Source organism: Ammospiza caudacuta, chromosome 8 (genome assembly GCF_027887145.1).
Source record: "Ammospiza caudacuta isolate bAmmCau1 chromosome 8, bAmmCau1.pri, whole genome shotgun sequence".
NCBI classification, from domain to species: Eukaryota; Metazoa; Chordata; class Aves; order Passeriformes; family Passerellidae; genus Ammospiza; species Ammospiza caudacuta.
In genome coordinates this window covers 11,006,422-11,022,662 of record NC_080600.1, presented here as the reverse complement: position 1 = coordinate 11,022,662, position 16,241 = coordinate 11,006,422, and the positions used below count along the sequence as shown (strand labels likewise).

Here is a 16,241-nt window from a genome sequence, read left to right as displayed (position 1 = left end):
AACTCACATTTTTCTTAGAAAACCTTATATATTGAAAGGAAACTAGTATTTAACACTTTAAAGCAGATTTCTAGGTGGATGCCTTGCTGCATGCTCACATCTTTCTCCCTTTCCATTCCATCATTCATATTAAAATGTCATAGGCTACGTGACTGCCTGCCTGTAAGTGCTTGAAATAATTTTGCTATAAAACCCAAACAAATTACTTCAGATTTACTTGCAGCCACGAAGATGGAATTCCGTGTCCAGGAGGGCACATGCCCTTTTGCAGCAGAACCATTAGACACAAAGCAGCGTGAATCTGGGAAGGACAGTAAGACTGTTGAGCAACCTAAATATGATGCCTTAGTTCCACAGTCAGCAAAAACAGAGGCTACCGATAAAAAGGATTCAGAGAGCAAAGACAAAGTGCTTTCACCTCCATCAGAATGGATGTTGAAAACTGATTCACAGATGAAAGGGGAAGCCAGTTTTGCAGAACCTGCTGCTAAGCCTCCTGCTCCTCAAGAACAAGAGCACTTGTCATCTCAGCTGCCTGAAGTGAGCAGGGCGGAAGAAAGGACTGCAGGTGTGCCCTCATCAACCAACCAAGTTATGGGTATCACATTTCAAGACAACCTCAGAGATATCCAGGGTGGTGCCATCAGCTATGGGGAAAGTTCTCTATTGCTATCAGAACCCAAGGCAGAAGCAGCCAAAAGTGAACTTCCTTCAGGCCCATCTCCTGCTCTCCCCCAGGAGCTTTCACTCAAAGACAGTTTCAAAACACATCAGGAACCTACTGACCAACTGTTTGCCAAAGATCTCAGTAAAGATGAACAGATCCACAGAGACAGGACATTATCTCTCCAAGAAGTCTCAGCAGTAACTGTAGATGGATTGAAAACTCCAAGCACTCCAAAAATCCCTCCATGGGGAGAGGAAAAGGACATGACTAAGGATGAGAGTGATGAGGAAGAAAGGTACAACTTCTATGATAAAGGGGAGGCTCAAATATTAGATGAGGGTAAAATGACCACAAAATCAGAAGTTAAGTCACCTTCCCCAGACAAAACAGACTTTCAAAAGGATGGTGAAGCTAAAAAGTCACCTGATACTGTCAAAGCAGAAAAAGAAACGGACCAAAGTGGGCTCTCAGCAGCAGATGTGAAAAAGGAGGTGCAGCAAAGCACACAGGTACCCCCAGCAAAGTTAAGCCATGAACTGAGTCATGAGAAAACAGCAGAGCACCCTGAGACCGCTCAGTTATCCAGAGTAACAGAGAAAGCCCCTGAGGCACCAGGTTTAACCACTGAGAAGACTCCTACTCTAGAAGCTTCTCAAGAGAAAGATGTTAAAAAAGATACTGAGGAGGATAAGACAAGTCTTGCAGCTCCTCATCAAATGAAGGAAGAGGAGGATCAGTCAGGAATGTCAAAGTATTTTGAAACCTCTGCTCTGAAAGAGGAAGCCTTCAAAGCAGATGGTCTGAAACAAAGCAGTGATTACTATGAGCTAAGTGACACTAAAGAGAGTAAATATGAGCCTTATCAGAGAGGTCCTCTAATACCTGAAGATGAAGAGGAGGAGGAAGATGAAGAATTAAATCAGCAGCAGAATGTGCATGCTCGTGAAATGGGGTACAGTACCCTGGCTCAGAGCTATACACCAGACACATCTGAAGAACCCAGTTCTCCAACAGAAAGAATGTTCACTATTGACCCCAAAGTCTATGGGGATAAGAGAGAACTTCACAGTAAAAATAAAGATGACCTAACTCTGAGCAGGAGCTTGGGACTTGGGGGGAGATCTGCAATTGAACAGAGAAGTATGTCTATTAACTTGCCCATGTCCTGTCTGGATTCAATAGCCCTAGGATTTAGTTTTGGTCGTGCACACGATCTTTCTCCCCTCGCTTCAGATATTCTAACTAACACTAGTGGAAGTATGGATGAAGGTGATGACTACTTGCCAGCAACCACACCAGCAGTGGAGAAGGCCCCCTGCTTCCCCATTGAAAGTAGAGAGGAAGATGAGCACACAGAAGAAGAAAAAGTGACGGTAGAAGAAAAAGTCCAGCCTGAGACCTTGGCTGAACCGTCTTTCCAGGCCAAAGATTACTACAAAAATGGGGCTGTCCTGGCTCCTGACCTGCCTGAAATGTTAGACTTGGCAGGGACAAGATCAAGATTAGCCTCTGTGAGTGCAGATGCTGAGGTGGCACAGAAGAAGCCAGTTCCTTCTGACACTGTTGTGGAAGACAGCAGCCCAGCCCTGCCACCTGTGACAAATGAAAACCACGTAATTCTGAAAGCTGAAAGCCAGCTGGAAGACTTGGGCTACTGTGTTTTCAATAAATACACAGTACCACTCCCCTCCCCAGTTCAGGACAGTGAGAATTTAACAAGTGAAACCTGTCCCTTCTACGAAGGCACAGACGAAAAACTGAGACGTGGCCTCGCTCCTGACTTGTCTTTAATAGAAGTGAAGCTGGCAGCTGCTGAAAAATCAAAAGAAGACTTCCTCAGTGAAAGAGATTTAGGTCAGCATGGTGAGTCCACTCTGGTGAGGGGCTTTGAAGAGGAGAAAAAAGAGAAACTGGATACTGTGCTAGAAAAAAGTGAAGATCAAGGTGACTCTAAAGAGGTCTGTCCCATTAAAGGAGCAGAACCAGAGAAGACAAGAGTTGAGGCAGTGTTAGAAAGGAAAGAAGAAAGTGTGGCTAGTAAAGTTCATTTACCTGCTGACACAATGTATGACAGAATTTCTTCTTCAGAGATAGCAATAGAAAAGGATTCTATGTGTTTGTTGTTTGAGAAGGAGAAGACTCTTAGTGTTGTTCATGAACTAGCTGAGATAGCTGATATAGAAGCTCCAATTAAACCAGATTACAATGCTATTAAGCATGATATGGAGGTAGCTGCAAGGAGAGCTGACCAAGAATATCAGAGTAAGTTAGACACTAAGATCAGTGAGGTTGTTTCTCTTCCATCAGGGAAGGACAAAACCTCTCTTAACAAAGCAGAGCCTGAACCCAAAGACGCTCAGCAGAAAGAAGAGACCATCTTCTCCAGAGAAGCAAAGGATGCAGATGTACTTTCCAAGACTGAGCCTAGTTATGCAAAGGACAGCACCAAACTGTCAGAAATAGAAATTAAAGAAAAAGTAACTAAGCCAGATCTGGTACATCAAGAGGCAGTTGATAAGGAGGAATCTTATGAATCTAGTGGAGAGCATGATCAAGCCCAAGAAAGTTTGAATGGAGAATCTGTGAAACCAGAGGATATCAAAGCAGAACAACCAAAACCTCCCGTGTCTGGGGAAGAGACACCTACACAGTTACCAGCTAAGGGGGCTTCTGTGGAGCCCCTCTTTCCAAAAGCTGAGCCTCTCCGGGAGGAGCCTGCTGAGATTCAGATGGAGAGCATACCACAACTCGTAGAAGGAGCTGAAGAGACTCTTGATAGAGCTGTGAAACCTACAGAAACCCAAAAGCTGCTGCCATGTGAACTGGCAGCTGGAGCCCTGAAAGAGGAAGAATATGAGGAAGAGGAGGTGGAAGCAGGGCAAGAAGCAAAAGAAGAGGATAAACAGCATCTTGTATCAGAAATGCCCCCAGAGTTTGGTGAGCCTGCTGCAGAGGAAATGGGAGCCAAGGGTAGCCCAGAAGCCCTGCCTGAGCTGAAAGGCATTATTGAATCAGTGGTGACAGTGGAGGATGACTTCATCACAGTGGTGCAGACAACAGTTGACGAGGGTGAATCTGCTTCTCACAGCGTGCGCTTCGCCGCCACTCAGCAGGAAGACATTGAAACAGGAGACTCCCAGGCTGAGGAGGAGCTGGATGTTGAAGAAATGGAGATTGAGCCCAAGGAAGGCTCCCGAGAGGCTCCTGCTTCACCTCAGAGAGAAGAAATCCTGCTCACTAACTACAAAACAGAGACGTGTGATGATTACAAAGATGAAACAACAATTGATGACTCCATCATGGACACAGACAGTCTCTGGGCAGACACTCAAGGTGTGCATTATCCTTTCTGTTTTGTCTGTTGAATATTTTTGCTTCCAAATCATAATGATTGAAAAGCAAAATTATTACAGTTATAATAGTAATCTCAGCATGTTTCAGAGAAATGGTAAAAATAGTTTGCTTTTTTAAAATTAATCATCTGCTCTGTCTTCAACTATTTTTTCCCTGCTCCTCTGAAGTATTGTTAACATTTGTTACTAATCTTTTGTTTGTTGTTGTAATTTGCTCTGATCCTACAGATGATGATAGGAGCATCATGACTGAACAGTTAGAGACTGTTCCTAAAGAGGAGAAAGCAGAGAGAGAATTGCGAAGATCATCTCTTGATAAGCATAAAAAAGAGAAACCTTTTAAAACTGGGAGAGGCAGGATTTCTACTCCTGAAAGGAAAATAGCTAAAAAGGAACCTAGCACACTCTCCAGAGATGAAGTGAGAAGGAAAAAAGGTTCATTTCACACTCCTATTACAATTTTTTTTTTAATTTTCTTACTGTTTTACAGTAATCTGGTTACTCTGCTGTAGATTGTGTGCACCATGGCATTATTAACGGTAGTGTTTTATAATGAGATATTGTACAACTATGTGACAAGCCATGTCCAAGGCTCATTGCTCCACTGGTCCTATTTCATTGTAGACATCCCTGTTGATTACTGGGTAATGCTTCTGAGCCAATGCACCAGTGCTCCCCCTCTTCCAGCATAGGATTTGTTCCCCTCAGAAGAAGCAACGCGTTGGGTTGGAGTTGTGGGGCAGTGGGCCTGACACTTGACTTATTGATCATGTGAAATGGTTTGCTGGGTTTTTTTCTGATTCTGTGTTTTTTGTGTTCTTTTTGTCCATAGCAGTGTATAAGAAAGCTGAACTTGCTAAAAAAACTGAAGTTCAGGGCCACTCTCCCTCCAGGAAAATAATTTTAAAACCTGCTATCAAATATACTAGACCAACTCATCTCTCCTGTGTTAAACGGAAGCAGACAGGTGACTGCGTTCTGTTCAGTTATGCAATGTGGCTGGCAAACATAGACATTTTCTTTTGTAAATCTCATAGCTCTAGCAGCTTCTCTATTTTTTTTTTCTTCCAAGAGTGTCAATCTTCACAAATAGAATTGCTTTTTTAGTGTTTTGTACCATTTTTCTTTTATTCTTTCTTTCTTTCCTGGTATTTGTTTGTTTGTTTGATGGAGGCCATGATCATGTATGCTTGTCATTGCTTGGGCCTCCAAGTGCTGTGATTGTAACTTGGCATCGTGCTTAGAGTGTGGTGTTCTAGGAATCTCTATCATCTTTTAATTTGTGGATGATTTTTTTTCTTTTTTTTTTTTTTTTTTTTTTAATTATGCTTTATTTTTTTTTTTCTGGTGGGAAAATGTTGGCAACTTAAACCATGGTATGCATTTCCATTCTTCTGCTTTTTAACTCTCATGCATAATAAGAAGTGTTTCAGACTTCTATTTTGTTTATTGATGTTATCTGCATTGATAATTCCCGATCTGTCACTGATGTTTATGCTGTGCAGTCAAAATCCACAGGGAGAATCCAGCCACATGCAGCATGGAGCTGAGAGAGAAGAAATCTGGGCTCACACTGCGAAATGCATTCCAAGCAAAAAATCTTAATATTTGGTAGAGGAAGATAAAAGGAAGAAAGAAATTATTCCTGTTACGACTTCATAGGTGTATCATTATTTAGAGGACCAAAATAACTCTTCCAGCATTTTCACATATTATTCATGGTTTCTGTGGGTTCCAGGTGGAAGGATGAACATCTTGACTTTGATTGTGATCTTCAAACTGCTAAAAGAGGCCAGGTTTTCTGTCGTGTAACATGGCCACTGCTGTAGTGTGGTTGTTTGGAACTTGGGATAAGAAGAGAAAAACCAGTCACAGCAATGCAGAAGTGCACAGGCATCTTCTCACAGCTTAGAAATTAACAGGAACATTCATTACCCATCATGTGGTTAAGCAGAGCAATACCAAAAGTGTCTCCAGGCAGTGATTCCCCTACAGTTTTGCACCAGTCCCTCTTGTTGGGAATGCAGACCAGCCCCAGCAGGGAGGTGTGAGCAGTGAAAATGCAGTAAGAGAATGGTTTAGAGCAGGTTTGGTCTCATGCCTCTGCTGTATGAAGTGTGGATTGTATCCTGGCTGTGTTCCACTGGGACACCAGAACGATGCCATCCCCTTTGCTCCTGTGACAGAATCTCACCCTTTTACTTCCCCCTCTCAGGAGAAATAAAAGGAAAGGAAAGGCTGCTTCAGTCCCCTCTGTGTTGCACTGATGTCTCCTCCTCAGTTTGCAATCTCTGGGCTGTCCTAACTTGCACTCTGAACCAGAACTACCCAAAAGGAAGGAATTTTAAAACGGAGTTAAAACATTTCTCCTTGCTACCTCTTGCTGCTTGCTGAAGCACAGCTTGATAGCTCAGAAGTTACAACCCATAATTCTCATGTTCTTTCAAAAGCCCCAGGGGAATTCACTAAGCTGTGAACATGGGTGGGAGAAAGGCACTGGCTTTGTAGTGTTCTCAACTTCATCTACACTTGTACAGCTGTGTGGTCAGAGCTGTCATGCCCTCAGCTACCAGGGCATGACAGCTCTGACCACAGGCTACTCACTCTACCACTGCCTCCTCTGAACTGTTCTGACCCTTAGGAGCACAAAAAGAACTGAGTCATACCAATGGACTTGGATAAAATCTGCCCTGTGCCTGAAACTTGTGCTGCCTTGGCAAACCTCAGAGGTTTTTCTCTCTAACTGCAATGCACAGGGAACCAGATGTCTTAGTCAAAGTGAGAAACATAACACAAAAACTACCTCCCTTACTTAAGTCCTCCCCTATTTAAGTCCTGAGGTAGAAAGCAACCAAAATGATGGACCCAAACTGATCATAAAACTTTCAGAAATGTGGCTTGAACTTTGAGCTCTAAAGCAGAGGAGTGGAAACCATGCCAAAAATATTTCTTAGAATGTTTCAGCACACTCACTGGTGCTGGAGAAATTACAGTATGCCTTATTTTCTTCTACCTCCCCTATTTATACTTCCTTATGGGACTTGAGGGAAGACCATGAGAAAGACTGCAATGGTGTGGGATATTCTAAGAGTGCAGGTGGTCATATGTTATCTTACAAATCCCTGAGCTTGATTGTGTCATGCAGGTCTCTCCAGGATCTGGAATCTAGAGGGACATTGTCGCTCTCCCATTTTCTTTTTAACTGAAATACAGCACCATTTCTTGAAGCCAGTTTTGACTGTCAGTGCATCCTGTTTGGAGTGGTCTTGTTAGTTTTAGTGATGCCTGGATAATGAAGCCCACAGAAGTTCTTGGCAGTGTAGTCCACAGAGCTTTGAGTGTGTTGCAGTCAGTTAAAATCTCCACACAGCATTTACCATGACTTTAAAATGAAACATGTCCAGTCATAAGATACAGATATCTACCAAAGGAAGTTAATGTCTGCTTTTATGTTTTGCACAATGGCCTGGGAAAAGTATATTTTTCCCTTAATGCCCCTCAATACCTGAAAAAAAATTTCCCACATCACTGGGAAGCACTGGGAGGTACCAGTGACTTACAGAACCATATCCACGAGGCAGGGACTGGTTTTTGAGAGACTTGTCCTTGCCATTTGAAAAAGAAATTGTAAGGCCAACCCTGATGAGACAGTTGGGAAGTCTTTGCCTTGGCTGGTGTAGCTCCATGAGTGAAACCCCCAGCCTGGCCTGGGTTTTGTTGGTGGCTGTGAGATGCTACTGCAGGTGTGTTATCAGAGGAGTGTTTTTGGAGGCAAGGCCAGGACAATGACCTGGCCATGATATGCTTCTGTTTCTTGTTTTCAGTTCTGGGGTCACCCCCTGAGCTGAAACAGGTTTGTAGGGCCTGTAGAAATCTTGTGTTCAGAGGAGTTGTGGTTGTTACCAGGCACATTGGCACAAGTGACACAGCTTTTCTTCCAGCTCCCAGTGTGACTGGTTAGGGATGAATGCTGAGGGAAGGAGGAAAGAAGCTGTTTGTGGTTATCTAGAAGAGATGGAAACCAGACCCAAACAGTAACAGCTGTGGTAAATCTGACCTGGGAAGGCTCTGCTGTACTCGGCTCTTAAAAATTCAGAAGAACTGAAGTAGGCAGTTATATATTCTTTTCCTCCTCACAAGTTCTCTCTCCTACATCTTGGACTAGAGTGGGTAGTGTGACAGAAAACCAGGGATAACCTCACCACGCCTGGAGCTGCATAAGAAATGGGAAAAATTAACCTGACCTTTCCTGTATGAGGAATTAGGGTTGGTTTAAAGTTGGAAAACAGTTGGGTTTATAGCAGAAGGTTGTCATTTGTGATTGTCGTCCTACTTCTTCTTTTACCAAGGGCATCCTGGCACAGGTGCCAGAAGATTTCATGTTAGTTGTTAAGTGGCACATCACTTCCTAAGCAGCAGCCTTAGGGTGAAGCTGATAACCTGCTTTCCAAAAAGCTGTCCCATTCAAAAACCAGTGTGGATGGATTTCAGGTCCAAGAGAAACATCTTACCTCAAACCATGTTGTATCAAATAAATGAAATACTGAGTTAGCATTCTTGATGTCCCAGATAAACCTTGAATTTCTAAATTCTTGAGAGCTTAGTTGACCTTGACACGCTGCCCTTATTGACACAACTAGGATGAAAATTCAACAGTGAATCTCTCTCTATCCATTATGAATGTTGGCTAATATTTTGAAAGTGGTGACTATAGAGACCTCTCTTACAATTTTGATTTATGGATGATTTAAAGAAGCTTGATTTTTAGAGGACAGTCCTGAAAACCAGGCTGTAAGTTTTCTGAGGATTGAACAGAAACTTATATTTGTCAACTATTTCTGGAATTTTTTTCTTTTAGTTTGTAGACTTATAGGTACATGAATACAAAATTTCATTTTGTTCAAAACACATAGAATACCATTTTACCTCAAGTAAGATGAATGCAGAAAAATTTTAAGGCAAGTAAATGTCTGCATAAAGTTCAGGGTATTTCACAAAGTACTTGCTTTGCACAGTAGCTTCAAGGCATTTAATTGGTCTAACAAGTGTACTGAATGGAAATGCTTATTATTACTGTCTTTAACTATCAAGTCTTTCTTTGGATTTCTCAGCAGCAGGTGGTGAAACAAACCAGGCTCCTGCTGTATTTAAACAAGCAAAGGAAAAACTCTCAGTGAGTAAAATAATCTTATTGTTCTTTATAATCTCCTTTTCCCCTTATTTCACATCTTTTTGTGTTAATTCAGTAAGTAATTGTGTGTTCCATTTAAAATTTGTTCGCCATTTTCATTATTAATTTAAAAGGATAATTAAAACCACCTTCCCTGAATAACCTTAGAAGTCTAGTCTCAAGTGGTAGATGGTGACAGTTTGCAGACCCACAGGGGGCACACAGACTCCAAACTGCAGGACTTGAAGTCTGGGCAGCATTTTGAGCCAGGCCATTCTGTGGGATAAGCTGCATTTCCTGGCCTTTCCTGCAGCACCCAGCTTGCATTGGCACCTCGCTGGACTGCTGGGTGTTGCAAAACCACAGAATGCAGAAGCCCACCCCAGGACAGCTGGATATCTCCTGGTGTGCCATTCCACAGCCCAGTGTTCTGCAGGAGCCATGCCTGTGTAGGAGTTACTGGCCAGCAGAATTTACATTTACTGCTTTCAGTATGGCCGTGGTCTGTGCTATAATGTGTCAGATTACAACCCTGCCTTGCCTTGCCTTCTGCTGCTGTACAGCCTTTTCTGCTTCCCGTGTCTGGCTCTCTTAAGCAAAGACTCCCTTGCTCCTTGCTGACCCTGCACTGTTTCTGTCCCAGCTCTCCAAAATCCTCAGGAAACCAACCTCCATTCACTCTCCCCTATGCAGTTATTTTAGCCATGACCGTGACACATGCTAATTCACAGCCGCAGCACAACACTTTTTCATTGTTATCACAGAATCATAGAATATGTTGAGCTGGAAGGGACTCATCAGGATCATAAAGTACAGCTCCTGGCCCTGAGCAGGACCATCCCCCAGAAATAACAATTACAATTTTCTTTAGAATTTTTCTGAATTCCCTAATATATTTCTTTGTATATTCCATGGGTGATTTATTTCGTTTGTTAAACCAGGCTCTCAGTTCTTTGGGGCTGTGTCACATGAAGTGCTACACACTCTTTATGAATTGCAAGAAACTGGTAGTGCTGAGAGCACTTTTGGAGGCTTTGGAGGAACCAGGGTTTTTCAGGTCTGACCCATTCCAGCTCAGAACTGGGAAACTATTAGAGCTTCTTTACAAGTGACTAAGATCTGGGCAGGTTTACAAGTGACTAAGATCTGGGCAGGTCTGTGGGCTGAGTCTGAGCATGTTTTATTACTGTCTTTTCTTGACAGACCATCAACACTTGCACAAGAGAAGCCAATACTTGCCCATTTTCAGTGTTTATGGAGTGCTCTAGTACAAGCACTGCAAAATCATTCTGTGAAATGATCTTTCTGTATACCTTTCCTATTCCTGCCCCTTATGTTATAGCACACATCAGAAAGCTGTCCCCTGCTTACTTTCTCTCTTTGTTGCCTTGTCTCTCTGGTTGCCACACTCACACACCTCTTGGATATTTTCTCTTCTGTGCCTTGCCTTTGTCTCTGCTTTTCTAAAGATCTCTCTCATTTTTGTTGTTTTGTTTCAATGTGATTTTCAGCTTTTATGTCTTTCAAGTGCTGCAGTCTTTTCCTCTCCACTGGTAATGTTAGATCATCCAGCCTGGTCAGTTTTGTTATTCATGTTGAGACTGCAGTTTACACAGGACAAGTTCAGGAAAAGCTAAACAGTTCCATCTGCTGGAAGCAGCTGTGTACCTGCAGTTCACAGTGAGGTGATGAAAACCTGTGCCGTGTGTTAGGAACACCTTGAAATAAAATGAGGGTTCTGCATCCCCACTTCAGCAATCCCTGAGTCACATAGATCTTTGTCCTCTGGGCAGCTGACCCTTCCAGCAACATAAATTAAAACCGAGGTCAGAGGTGAAGTATTGCTACCAGAGACTGAGTTTTCCTGCAGGGATTGAGACTCTGTTTCTTTGCTTGCTCAACCAGCTCTGGGCAGGTTCTGCTGCTATTCCTGATGCTAAAAGTGCCCTGATACCTAAGTAACATGGAGGGACTCCAAACTGTGATAACCAGAGCTGTGCAGTAGCTCAAGGCCATGCATTTTCCCCATCTTTTCCATTGACAGATGTCCATGTTGTCCATCTTTAGTATCCACATTAGATACATGTATTCGCAGAGGACACGGAGCCATATGAATGAAAAGTCTTTGCACTGTGACTAGAACCTTAATCTACAAGAGTTTTTCAGTCTCATTATAGGGTAGTTCCTTGCATGCAAGTTGAAAATGGTGAAAACCACAGAACGAAGATTTGGGCCTCAAGCAATGTGTGCTTAGTTCTATCTCTAGTTCAGAAAGCCAGGTGAAAGGTGCTTGCACAATGTCTGCTTCTTGGGGCCACGCAACATAAATATTCCACAGAGTTTCTGCATCAGTAAATACCTTCATGGATTTCTAAACATGATCCAAAGTTTCACAAATGGATGAGACCCATGAACTAAACTATGAAAAACAGTCAAAATCTGGAAAAGCCTTTGATTTGACAGAAACACATATTCTGTAGTTTCTGTTTAAAATAATTATTCACTGGTTTTCCTCTGTTTGTTCTCACACAGTAAAATAAGTATTAAAAAAGAAAGAGGCATAAATATGCTGCAGAACTCATTATGGGAATATGTTCTTGCTAGTAAAGCACTTCCATCCTAATTTCTTGTCTTGAAATTGGTCTGGAGGAGGACATCCAGTAGAACTCCTCTCAGCTGTACTGTGGGACTGGAATTGTTTGATACACAGTTCTGTAACTCTTACTCACATGAGTGATGTCACAGATGATATTCAGTCTCAGTTTTCCATAGGCTGAGCATAAAGCCTAAGCCAGAGGCCTGTCAGAGCTGGACAGCCCATTCTTATTTTCTAACAAGACAACTTAAAAGCAGCTCATGTACCTTTTCTGAACATTGGGAAAGTCTAGAGGATTGATTGAGATCAAATGCCAAGTTTAGTGTTCAAGTTCAGTGCAAATCCCAGGAGGACAGGCCCATTGGGATTTGTAAGTAATTTCATGCTAGTATGACTACAGAGAGGATAAGGACTACCTTTGCAACTGCTCTTTGTAATATCAGTTACACCTATAGAAAAAAAACAGTGTTTCTTAAGCAAGTAGCCTATTCAGTTTCAAGGAGATTCTTTTTTGTAAAGCAGTAGGATGCTCCTAAGTATTAACAAAGATTTTCTGTCCTGTTGGTGTTTAATTGTTCTTTAATGGGATATGGTCATTATTTGGTATCAAACAAGTATTTGTTCACAATAACACACCATGTCAGCCTTTCAACTATATATGCTTTCCTCATCCCAGGACTGTATACAAATATAAATTTACTCCATACAAAAATAAAAATACTCCAATACAAAATACTCCAATACAAAAACAAAAATACTCCATGCAAATATAAATTTGTGAATTTTTATGGAGTGACACCAAATGCACAGAGCAGTATCTGGGGTGTGTTAGAGATTTTGTCTGTACACAGTGGCAAAAGAAGGGAATTACTGTTGTCCTCCTGCTGTTTTGGGAATACTGGTGTTACTTTGCTTCTAAGATTCCCACTGTTTTATTCTTGATTTTAGCCTGGAGGAATGTATTTCAACTTTAAAGGGCTGGGATCCCTTGGTGCTCCTATAGCTTTGCCCTTGTTTCTAATGCAGCAGTTGTATCAGTTAAATGCCACACCTGGCACCAGGTTTTTTCCTAATAACACAAGATCCAAACAGCATCTGCAGAAAAAGGCAGATTCCTAGAATTGGTAACTCTGTCCAGACCAAGGATTTCAGTCAAACAACACAAAACTCAAACTTCCATGATTGTCAGATCTGCATAGACCATTACCAGACACAGGAAAAGTATTATTCATAGCTTGGCTTTTTTTTTTTTGTTTTGTTTCTTTTGGTCCATGTTGCATGTGTTTTCATTTTGTCCAGCTTCATATTGTGTTTTGTTTGTTTTCTCATGACTAGACTGCCTCTTTGTCAAAGATTCCTGCCTCAAAGTCTAGAGCAAAGTCATTGCTTCCTCCAAGACCCAGCTCAGCCTGCTCATTAACCACTAAAAGGGCCACATGTCTGGATACAGACAGTTTATTTGTTCGGCCCTCCTCTGCAGGCCCAAGAGACTCAAAATCAGATGCTAAGGTAAGGTAGCAGAGTTGGTGGAGAGAGTCAGAGATGCACAGGTGAACTCCATGAGACACATTATCTACCCACTGAATTTGATTAATTCTCTGTGAAGCTCCTGTCGGATTACTTACTTCCAGTGGCAGGAAAACTGATTAGCAGGCTACAAGATGGATAAAAATGGAGATACTCCACAGGAAATGTAAATGAAGTTATAACTAGAAAGACACATCTTCTTTCTGTTGATCATATGGATGCTACTTCATTAACTGCCAAGAAGTTACAGCCATTTGCAAGTGAGTAGGTGGTAAAGAGCAGCAGGACCAATTTGCCCTCCAAGTTTAAAAAACTGTAATTTTTGACCTGTTAATATTCTTCAAAATGAAGTTCAGCCTCCAGCATAAGAGGGTACAATTGTAATTACCAGCAGCAGGGGATAGAATAGGGCAGAAACCAAATGTCAAGGACCAAATTTAGTCAGTACATAGGACTTTGTGAAGAAGTTGCAGTATAAATTTAAAATGATTGGCAGTCCATTCCAGCTTCTCCATATTTACATTTAACTTGTGTTTCACATGCACATTATGGTGACTTAACTATCCCCATTTAAAAATGGGTTTTGCCATTGACTTTCATTTTTTGTTTAATGTCATATTTGGTGTGTCTTTTACTGATTGGGATCATCATCATTTGTCTTTAGGAAGAATGTCTGCTTATGCTGGTCTGTCTTTGGCTGCACTTCCCGTAAACTCAAAAATATTCTAACATACATGTCCATTGCCCTAATGGTAAAAGTTTACTCTGGTTAAGAGAAGGTATGCACTGATTTCAAAAAGTAAGCATTTTATTACAGAAGGAATTAAAACAGCAGGATTTATAATCCAAATTCAGGAAAAAAGAAAAAAAAGCAAACAGAAAATACCATCAAAGCCTGTAGCTAAAAATTTATGTCCATAAGAAATATACAAGTTAGTGTTTGAATATGCAAAAATCACACAACACGTACCAATCTAGTGTCTGGACACCAATAATGCAGTTACTTTGCAGGTAAATTCATATAGGAATTTCACACTTGAGCTCTAGAGAGTTTACTTTCAATTTGCACTTAAAAACCCCACTTTTTTTCCTTAGTAAGAGCCAGCTGTGGGATCCATCCATATTTAGACCCAAGAATATCCCTAGCTGTCTCGGGACAGTCATCAGAAGAGGTTTGGATGCAGTAAAGAAGCACCAGGGAGCTAAAGGAGAGCATGGAGGGTGACTGATCCCCACAGGTTCCTGTGTCAGGAGCAAACTGGGCCCACAGGATTAGGTTTTCCCCTCTGTGTGTAGGTACAGGAAATCATAGCCTAAAGAGTGAGGTTTGCAAACGAAACCTTCCTTTGTTGTTGTGCTGCTGTAGGATGGAGTAAGCAAGAGCCCTGAGAAGCGTTCATCTCTGCCAAGGCCTTCCTCCATCCTCCCTCCTCGGCGAGGTGTTTCAGGAGACAGAGAGGAGAACTCCCTGTCCCTCACATCTTCTCTCTCCTCCTCAGTACGACGGACTACCCGTGAGTTGTCTCTTTATTTTGCATATTCACCTTCTCTTGCTTTGGTGGTTGTGTCCATCCTCGTCAGATTTGTCACATTGCACAGCCTCTGACACAGAGGAGTGGTTCTGGGGTGTGCTGTAGTGTAGCCATGATATTTTCTGAAAAATCCTTTCTTTAGGATTTTTTCTCCTGAGAAGCTGAGAGGCCTCAAGAACAAAATGTAAACAATGATTATCTGCTGCTGTGGAATGCAACAGGTGCATCTGTGATTGGTCTCATGTGGTTGTTTTTAATTAATGGCCAGTCACAGTCCAGCTGTCTGAACTCTCTGTCCAAGTCACAAGCCTTTGTTATTGATTCCATTCCTTTTCTATTCTTAGCCAGCCTTCTGATGAAATCCTTTCTTCTATTCCTTTAGTATAGTTTTAATATAATATATACCATAAAATAATAAATCAAGCCTTCTGAAATGTGGAGTCAACATTCTCGTCTCTTCCCTCATCCTGGGACCCCTGTGAACACCGCACGCTGTAGAACTGGTTTTGTTCACATGCCAAGTGCCTGAAAGCAGGGACAGGATGCACCTCCAGTGCCTAGAGCAAGGTCTGCTGCCCAGATTAATTGCTGATATTACAAAATGCCTTTGCAGGGAGCTCAGAGCTGGGTGAGGTACTTAACACAGAGCATTTACAAATAGCAGCAAGGAATAATGAGTCAAAGCTGAAGCAGACAACCTGAAATATTCTGATGGGTCTTGGAAAAGTGAACCTGATAGTTAGAGTCATTTATTTGCTGCTTCCCAGTAATTATCTCCCTATGCTCTACTCCTAGGGTAAAATTTCTGCTGAGAATTGAGATGTTAAGTAGCAGAGTGACTCACTAGGGGCAGTGAACCAGCTAGGTTCCTTTTATGAGGACCAAAGTTATCAAATTGCAAGCCAAAATAAATTACAGGACAAAGACAATTTACTAAATAACGCCAAAACTTTTAGCCAGGCCTTAGAAACTACATGTGGCTTCCTGCTTTCCAATAGGAGTTCCTCTGTCTTCTGCCTTTAGAAACCAATCTCAGCCCTTTTTAAGACAGCTTAAGAGAAATTGATGATTAAATTCTGCAAAAAAAATCATAAGTGATGCACCAAAGGTGAAACAGAGACCCTTTGAAAGCAGAGTGACTTCCAGCTGCCACAGCAGCCAGCCCATTCTCTTGACCAGGAGTGAGAGGCCATTAAGCATTTGGCAGGTGATGAAGAGCTGAGAAATGAAAAGTAAATACACCAGGCCTGCAAGGAGGTGGGAAAAAAAAATTCACTTTCTGTCTCAGATGGTATAGTAAGAAGCTTTAGGCTTGGTTTGGAAAGAAAGAAACCTGTTCAGGGAAATGGGAGGTGAGTGGAGTATGCTCAGTCTGCCTAATGAATCATGTGCAAGG

The 16,241-nt window shown here is 41.9% G+C and overlaps 1 protein-coding gene across 18 annotated transcripts in view; it reads left to right on the top strand.

The window, feature by feature from the left end:
• Positions 1 to 16,241, top strand: part of MAP2 (microtubule associated protein 2) — a 218,440-nt gene that overhangs the window by 183,014 nt on the left and 19,185 nt on the right. For 6 of the 18 annotated variants that reach the window (XM_058809930.1, XM_058809931.1, XM_058809928.1 and 3 more), the window contains 5 exons: positions 224 to 4,000; positions 4,249 to 4,455; positions 4,853 to 4,987; positions 9,132 to 9,193; positions 14,680 to 14,827. In XM_058809930.1, the coding sequence (XP_058665913.1) occupies positions 224 to 4,000; positions 4,249 to 4,455; positions 4,853 to 4,987; positions 9,132 to 9,193; positions 14,680 to 14,827 (4,329 nt within the window). The remainder of the gene's footprint in view (positions 1 to 223; positions 4,001 to 4,248; positions 4,456 to 4,852; positions 4,988 to 9,131; positions 9,194 to 14,679; positions 14,828 to 16,241) is intronic. The other 12 variants (XM_058809932.1, XM_058809944.1, XM_058809937.1 and 9 more) reach the window with 5 other exon arrangements.